A 9270-nucleotide genomic window follows, 5' to 3' on the forward strand; every position below is an offset into this window, starting at 1 on the left:
TATTGTCCTTTCGGAAATTCTATTTGCATCTGTGGCATCTCTGTCAGAATACATGGTCAAAAACAAAAAAAAAAGTGATTTAATTAAAAGTAGCACTGATCCAGCAAAAAAAAGCAAACCCAGAGAGCACTGTGCTGCAAAATACCGGTGATAGGTAAGACAGAGTGCTGCTTCCTGTGCTAGCTGGGCCAGGAGGAATTATGTATTTTCTTTATCTAATAAGATGGATTCGCTTTCAGTACACCCACAGATGTTCAACCACAGAGCTCTGACAGTGATTGAAATGAACACCTTGAGGGAAGTCCTTGTTGCCGTGTGTGTGTGTGTGTGTGTGTGTGTGTGTGTGTGTGTGTGTGTGTGTGTGTGTGTGTGTGTGTGTGTGTGTGTGTGTGTGTGTGTGTGTGTGTGTCTGTCTGTCTGTCAAAAGAGACAGATCAAGGGTTTCTGTTTATAATGGTCTTCACAGAATCTTTGTTTTTTTGCTGATTTGTATTCAAGCCACTGTTGAACTTTTGTCTTTAGAACATTAATTTTAATGAAAGATGTGTTTGATGTGCCCTATCATTATTCCCTCGTCTCGCCGCGCTGCTTCACTAATCCCATACAATGCTGTGCGATGTATGCTTCACTTTGACACAAGGTCCTTACCTAGTATGAGATACTAATCTCATACTCTACTCTACAGTGCACAGCGGAGATTAAACAATACAGGAAAAGATACTGAAGGCAACATAAAACAAAACAGACCCACTTTAGTATTGTAATGATTGCAGGCGTAATCACGGGCCTCGGAGGAGTGGCGTTTGGTCTTTCAGTGACAGCTGAGACGGACGTTTTTCTATGCGATATCTCTCACAACAGGATCCAGCTGTCCTCAGTCTTCTTTTGTGGTCTACTGTGAAATGTTGTATCAATAAAATACCAAGACAGAAGACAGTGGGTATGAATTATTGAAAGCACAATGGTTGTGCTAATCTCCACAGCGCAGTTAATTTGATGTTCTCGTTTTTCTGCCGCCTGCAATGCACCATCCGTTCCTGAAAATATCACGGACGCGGAGGAGCAGACCAGGGGGAACTAAATGAATGATCTGCTGATGCTAATGTCTTCTTCCAGCCAAGGCCTTGCTATGTAAACCTGGATATGAGACAGACTTGTGAGAAGTAACGTGATCAAAAAATAAGCCTCGTCAATTCAGGCCCGTTCAACCTCAACCGGCAGCTAATAATCAGTACTGGAGATGAGGGGGGATGAGGGGGGATGAGGAGGGGTGGCATCCCCCCCTGAAATAAAAACAGTCAAAATCATCCCCCCTTTCCATCCCTTATGTCATTTCATCAATGAATGTGGTTTTACTGCTATTTCAACATTTAGAGTCATCACCAGAAAAATAACACCAGAAAAATAACTTATTAGACAATTTTTACCTGTTTCAAGTAGATTTTCACTTGAAATAAGTAGAAAAATCTCCCAGTGGGACAAGATTTATCTTCTTATTACAAGCAAAAAAATCTTGTTCCACTGGCAGATTTTTCTACTTATTTCAAGTGAAAATCTACTTGAAACAGGTGAAAATTGTTGTTTTTTCCAGTGATGAGTCTTGTTTTAAGTGTAATAAGATTTTTTTTACTAAAATGAGATATTTTAACTAGAAATAAGACAAATATTCTTGTTAAGATTGTGAGTTTTTGCAGTGATCCATGTTACTTATCCTGTGAAGGACAGAGTCATATTGATAAGTTCAGAAAAGTGTTTTTTATTGTTGTGTTTTGATGTATTTGATGTAAGCCCAGTGGATATTTAAAGCTTACAGAAGGCTGCATTTAACTGCTGCTATGTCATTCCTGCAGTATTTCTGCAGGTGTTTTGGTCACTGCTATTATTTGTAATATATTATATTATTTGTAATCAACCCAAATTATCTGTCCCCATATGATAAAATCCACCATCCCCCCTGATTTTTATTTTTACAACTCAAGTAATGCTAATAATGGACGTGGAATTTGTAATGAGGCCTAGTGTTTGGAGGAGGAGGTGAAAGGGGAACCCAGCCATTTAGGAGCTCCACAGGCTTAAGGGATAAGCTTTGTAACCTTTATCAGGGCTCTGGAGTGAATATCAATACCTAAGACTGCTGCCGGGTCTGTGGGAAGTGTTCACTCAGCAGAGTGTGAGACAGTGAGCCAAGCTTTTAACTATCTGCCTCAAAACATCATGTTTTTCCTTTACCAGCAGGTGGGTTCAGCCAGTACTGGAGTTGAGGGGGGATGAGGGGGGACGGCATCCCCCCCTGAAATAAAAACGGTCCAAATCATCCCCCCTTTCCATCCCTTATGTCATTTCATCAATGAATGTGGTTTTACTGCTATTTCAACATTTAGAGTCATCACCAGAAAAATAACTTATTTGACAATTTTCACCTGTTTCAAGTAAATTTTCACTTGAAATAAGATTTATCTTCTTATTACAAGCAAAAACATCTTGTTTTTTATACTTATTTCAAGTGAAAATCTACTTGAAACAGGTGAAAATTGTTTTTTCCAGTGATGAGTCTTGTTTTAAGTGTAATGTGATTTTTTTACTAAAATTAGACATTTTAACTAGAAATAAGACAAATATTCTTGTTAAGATTGTGAGTTTTTGCAGTGATCCATGTTACTTATCCTGTGAAGGACAGAGTCATATTGATAAGTTCAGAAAAGTGTTTTTTATTGTTGTGTTTTGATGTATTTGATGTAAGCCCAGTGGATATTTAAAGCTTACAGAAGGCTGCATTTAACTGCTGCTATGTCATTCCTGCAGTATTTCTGCAGGTGTTTTGGTCACTGCTATTATTTGTAATATATTATATTATTATAAACAAATTATTACAAATTATCTGTCCCCATATGATAAAATCCACCATCCCCCCTGATTGTTTTTTTACAACTGGAGTACTGGGTTCAGCCTGGTGATGTAATTTAAGCACAATCAGCCTATCCCGGGTTCAACAAATTGGTCAATAAAGACAGAGCCTTATTATCTTGTTGCCACATCAGGACAAGGGAATTGAAGTCCCGGGTTTTCTAATTAGTTGTTCCGATTTCATCATAATCGATTTGAAGTTACTGAGGGGTTATTCAGCCAACAGCGGCGAAAAATCGCTACAGTGAAATGACTGCGGCTGTGAACATGATAGCTGCAAATGAATCGCCACATGTTCACTCAATATGTTCTCTTTTGCTCTGTAGCGTGAGAGAAAGTGGAGGAAATGAAAGCAGAAGGTTCATATACTCAAATCTTCCTAAATATATGGATCATGCAGTGAGTGAAATGAATAAGATCTTCTGTAAATGTGAAACAGACATTTAAGAAGATGAAATAAGGCAATGAGGCATAAGAATTAGATGAGAAAATTAGTATTTAGTTCTAAACATTGAGTTTTTGCATTTACTAAATGCAACAAAATCAGTTTGTGACAGTAGGTTTGTATTTTTTAATGGATTTAAAAAGATCTCTTATATGCACAGTATATGTATATGCATATCTGTAGCTCAAGAGTTACTTTCCTTAAGGCTGCCAAGGAAAATAAAGATGATCACAAAACTCACACTTGAGCAAATAACATGTTTTATTTTCTTCATCTTGAGATATTTAAGTATAAGGGGCTCAGCTTTCAGAATATTTTCAGCATTTTCTCCCCACAATATCCCTGAACAAAGAATGGTAGGAGTCACCTAAACCGTTTCCAGATCCTCATTATTGTTTGATTGAAGTTTGCTTTAAATGCATTATTCATATATTATGCTCTGCTGTCACTAAGAATCAAAGACAGTCTTTTCAACGTCATGCCATCATAATTATCTGGATAATGTTTTTTTATTTTTTTGCACATGCATGCTATCTGTACATTTCTTTAACTTATTTTTTGCATGTTTAAATTTACAATCATAGTTTTTTGTTGTTTTTTTGTATTTTTATGTTGCATGGTTTCTATATTGTATATAGTTGGTGCTGCAACAAGAAATGTTCCCACATGGGATTGTTAAAATAGTTCTATGCTACTATATTTCTGTCCAATGTTTGAAACTAACTCTGTAGTAACTATGAATACTGAATACATGTCATTTTTTACATCCAGATTGTCTGCTGTGTCTGTTTACCACAGCTTAAAACATACGGTGGCCGACAAGGGCCAAACGTACTGCAACGGCCTAATGCGTCTCAGTTGAAGAAAACGGCTTCAAGTACAGAAATGATTCAAATTCACAAACTCAAAACGAGGTACAAAAAGAGGAACGTGGTGCAAATGAAAAAACGTGCTGCAAAAAACAAAGACAAATGCAGCATCATCAAACGCACTGCAAATAGAGAAACTATGCAAAGCACAAAACGATATAAAACAAGAAACCATCTTCAAAAGAAAAACGCTTCATAACCGGTCACTGCAACCGGAAGTGCTCCAAACCTGCAGGGGGCGCAGCTGACTGAACCACAGTGTTTACATCCATGGTTTAAACCATGGATGTATTAAAGGAGCTGTATGTAAGAGCAATAATACAACAAATCATAAAATGACCCCGATATGTAAAAATCATGTTCATTTCAAATACTTATGTCACTGACAACAGCACTCAAGCCAGGATATTCCAGTTTAAAAAGAGGCGTTGCAGCCCTCAACTGATGTTTATGTTGTCATTTTTTGTTTTGGCCTGAAGCTCCACCCTCCACCTATCTCCCAATCACCAAGTCAGTATTGTTTCTGAAGCTCCACCCTCCACCTATCTCCCAATCACCAAGTCAGTATTGTTTCTGAAGCTCCACCCTCCACCTATCTCCCAATCACCAAGTCAGTATTGTTTCTGAAGCTCCACCCTCCACCTATCTCCCAATCACCAAGTCAGTATTGTTTCTGAAGCTCCACCCTCCACCTATCTCCCAATCACCAAGTCAGTATTGTTTCGGCATCCGGGTTGCCAGCTCGGCTCTAATTATGGCAGCCATGGCAGCCTACGTTCCTGCTGCATTCTGCAGCCTACCTGGCAACCTCTGGTCGGGGGGAGGAGGGGGAGGGTACACGCCGCTCAACAATATTTTGAAAGTGACTGCAGTACCAGTTTTGGCCATTTCTTACAAACGGCTCCTTTAAATTAACTGGATGCCAGACCGGAAAATGGCCGCCGTTCATTTCAATCTAAGTTGCTCGTCTGGCGCATACGCCGAAAAAGTTCCTGACTTCCGGGTTTACTTCCGCGTTATGGGGCCCATGGAGCATGCGCAGTTGAGTCACCTCCCATCATGCCCCGGGGCAATGACGCGAGTATTAATATAATATGTATTAATATAATATATGAATTAATGTATATTATTACATTTATAGTATTACATATATTATTAATGTATTAATATAATATAATTATATAATATATATTAATATAATACATCCGTGGAATGCACGGACACAGCCGTGACGTCACGCCCAGAAAGAGACTTTTCTTTGACTTTTCTGGCCGTTATAAAACATTTTTGACGGATATAAAGTCCATGACTTAAAAATATAGAATACAAAGATTAGTAATTGACGGTGATTACAGCTGGAGGTTCCTGTGAACAGTTTTAGAGGCTTCTCTTTTACTATTGCGGTCTATGGGAAAAAAGCTTTTTGGACCCCATGGGATTTTCAGTGGCCAGAACCGCGGCTGGCCACTGGAAAAAATCGGCGTGCCTTCTGAGTGCGAGACCGGGGAAATATATATAATAAATATATATATATATATATATAAAATATAATAAAGAATCGTTTCGTAATGGATGTAAACACTGTGGTTCAGTCAGCTGTCCGGTCTCTCTCTACATCCCGTGTGTCTGTCCATTGAGCTGTTACGCTGAGAGCGCCCCCTGCAGGTTTGGAGTACTTCCGGTTGTTGTGACCGGTTATGAAGCGTTTTTCTTTTGAAGATGGTTTCTTGTTTTATATCGTTTTGTGCTTTGCATTGTTTCTCTATTTGCAGCGCGTTTGATGATGCTGCATTTGTCTTTGTTTTTTGCAGCACGTTTTTTCATTTGCACCACGTTCCTCTTTTTGTACCTCGTTTTGAGTTTGTGAATTTGAATCGTTTCTGTACTTGAAGCCGTTTTCCTTAACTGAGACGCATTAGGCCGTTGCAGTGCGTTTGGCCCTTGTCGGCCACCGTAAAAACATGCAAAAAGGCTAAGTTTGCAAGGCTGTGCAACGGCAACCGCCCTCTCCGTGCTCAGACTGGAAGCTGCAGGTCTGAGCTAGAGCTGACTAACAACAGTGACATCACTGTAGGAGGGAGGAAGTGACAGCTCAGCTGCATCTGCACAAAACCTGGCAATATATCCTCCCACACGGCTTTCTTATTCATTCTTTAGAAGATACCGGGAAGAGTAAAATCATTTTTAAGGACCACTTTGATTATAAGATTGCTTCACGTGCTCTCCAACTTGCTTGGCCACAACCTTTTAGAACGTGAAAGAATCTTTTGAGTTAAGAGTAAGTGAGCCCCAATAGGGGTGACCAGTGCTTGAATGTCTCCTATCCTCGTGAGCATATTGGGGGTTCGTATCGAGCTGAGAAAAGCATGTGCAAACACAATTTGAGACAACCCTATAACCCAACAACCGTACAGCCCTTCCATTTTCATGTAATTAACGCTCACCAGGCTTCATCTGCAGGCCACATCTTTACAAAGAGCAGGAAATATTTTGTTGTCATGTAGTTTTCATCTCCACCCTCTCTTAGCTCCTGTTCATTCTCTGCAGGGTCTCTGCGTTGTTGAACAAAAAATATATGAAAGAAGACATTTTCTGCAGCCCTCAACCTACACATCCTCTAACATTATGAGAAGCAGCTTGTCTTTAGCCTCCACTTGGCAGGAGGAATTTACGTCAATGGCTGCATAACATGCAATGGCATTTAGTGTCCCCACAGCTCAGTAGTGGATGCCACTGGCACTGTGATGTACGTTCAATTCCTCTGCTGAGCATGATGTGAGGTGACAGTGGATTTGGTCAGGATTGGTGTGACATGCACCCTGTGAACAGGGAACCATCCTTTCAAAATCAGCCACAATTATGATTTCTGATTTCTTTTTCACCATGCACCTGCTGACAAAACCACAGAATATAAAATCTGTTCTCATGAAAAATATAAAAAATGAGTAGAAGTAATATTAAATTAAATGGTTTAGTAAAGATTTACAGATTTGGAACTCTAATATGCAACAGATCACATAATTGGTATGAAATTATGTTTTCTGATAGGTTTTTTGCATTAGTATCCTAAAATAACAGCCAATCTCCTGTTTGCCTTGTCATTTTTATCTAAATTATTTGTGATCAGATAGAAATGTTGCCAGTTTTGACATTGTACACAGGTTTATAATATTGAAATGCTGCTATCTAAAAATGATAAAACAGGGAAATCAGTTTTTTCTAGCTTTGCAATGACAGAGTTCTTCATTTAGTCATACTAAATGCCCTGTTTTATCCACACTGAAATATAAAATGTATTGAAATTGCTTCGGTTTGTGGAGAACTCAATCAACGTGGTGTGTTGAAGGGCTAGAATCAATTACAGCCCATAAAAGAGTGGCTGCATTTAAAATGTATTTAAAGAGAGGGATTATGTCGAGCGGGTGAAGCGGCACAACAAGTGCCAAGCTAACAGACAGACAACTCTGCAACAGATGTGTAACTCATCCCTCACAAATAAGTCAAAAATATCCTTCAGGATGTAGAAAAACTTTGCTCGGAGGATTAAAAGCACAACCTTATTGCTCTTGCATCCGCTGTCAGACTTGTGCACGTTTGTTATTCACTCCAGCTTGAGAAAAAAGAAAAGTCTTTCCTTTCCCCCCCCTTCACGTCTTTTAAGTCTTAGTGGTCTGGACAGCATCAGCTGGCATTATCTACCTCAGGGACATCTTAAAAGGGTAGAGAAGCCTTTCCTCTGGAGTAAATCTGCTGTGTACACCTATATATCCTGCACCGCTGGAGGGTCACAAAACTCATTAAAGATGGATGGATGGATTAACGCACGCGGTCAAAAGCTCAGTCCCAGCAATCATGAGGGATATGCACGTGAAACAAATCAAAGGAAAGAGGACAACCACAAGCTAAATGACAAAAAGCGACGTGTGACAGTGTAACTTATGTCTGGCATAACAATTAGCCCTCCTTGAGGAAAAGCAGCGAGCATGGAGCCTTCCATAAGGAAAAGCTCCTGCCTTACATGCAATTTACTGGAGAGTAGGACTTAATTGCATTACTTACCAAGTTGTTTCTGGTCAGAACCCTGGCTGGTCAATACGAAGAGGAAATCCTGACAGGTGTCCTGATCCAACAGGGTGCTGTTGTGCAGGCAAAGGTCAACAATTAGGGTCACAGCTTTCTGACAGACCATGTCATAGTCCTCCCGGTCAGAACTCATGCTCCCAGCTGCATCCTCAGCCGTGTGTGCTCATCCAAGGGGGACTAACGCACCCACGCATCCACGCAGCAGCCTATCATGCAGGGATGAATGCAACTTGTCCACGTCCACGACCGCTGATTCTTCTCCTCCTTCCACGGCCTCTCCACAATTTTTTTACACACAGATTTGCTGGAGTATTTGCATGTGCATGCGTGGGAGTGTGCTAATGTGTGTGACGGCAATGTGTCCATGTTGTAGGAGCACGTGCTCGTGCTACTCTGTAGACATGTAGCCATGCATTTGTGTGTGGTGGTGGTTTGTAAACATAATTAAATTGATCCCAGGTGACAATAGGAGAGAATTATTGCATCACGTCAATGCCAAAGCAGCAAGACACACACAAACTATTATGAACAAGGATGATCTTAATAAGGAAATCAAATACAAATCCTTTTCACCCCAACCTGAGCATGCACTGTGCTTGCACTGCAAAAAACTCAAAATCTTAACAAGAATATTTGTCTTATTTCTTGTTAAAATGTCTCATTTTTAGTCAAAAAAAAATCTCATTACACTTAAAACAAGACTCATCACTGGAAAAAACAACAATTTTCACCTGTTTCAAGTAGATTCTCACTTAAAATAAGTAGAAAAATCTGCCAGTGGAACAAGATTTTTTTGCTTGTAATAAGAAGATAAATCTTGTCCCACTGGCAGATTTTTCTAGTTATTTCAAGTGAAAATGTACTTGAAACAGGTGAAAATTGTCAAATAAGTTATTTTTCTGGTAATGACTCTTGTTTTAAGTGTAATGAGATTTTTTGACTAAAAATGAGACATTTTAACTAGAAATA

General features: G+C 39.5%; 1 protein-coding gene across 1 annotated transcript in view; it reads right to left on the reverse strand.

Moving 5' to 3' along the window:
* The window catches only part of syt6a (synaptotagmin VIa), a 159676-nt gene extending 151242 nt beyond the window's left edge, over positions 1-8434 (reverse strand). Inside the window, exon 1 of the mRNA XM_061735214.1 lies at positions 8278-8434. Coding sequence (XP_061591198.1) covers positions 8278-8434 — 157 coding nt within the window. The remainder of the gene's footprint in view (positions 1-8277) is intronic.
* Positions 8435-9270: the final 836 nt, after the last annotated feature.

The sequence above is a fragment of the Cololabis saira genome, chromosome 12 (assembly GCF_033807715.1).
Source record: "Cololabis saira isolate AMF1-May2022 chromosome 12, fColSai1.1, whole genome shotgun sequence".
NCBI classification, from domain to species: domain Eukaryota; kingdom Metazoa; phylum Chordata; class Actinopteri; order Beloniformes; family Belonidae; genus Cololabis; species Cololabis saira.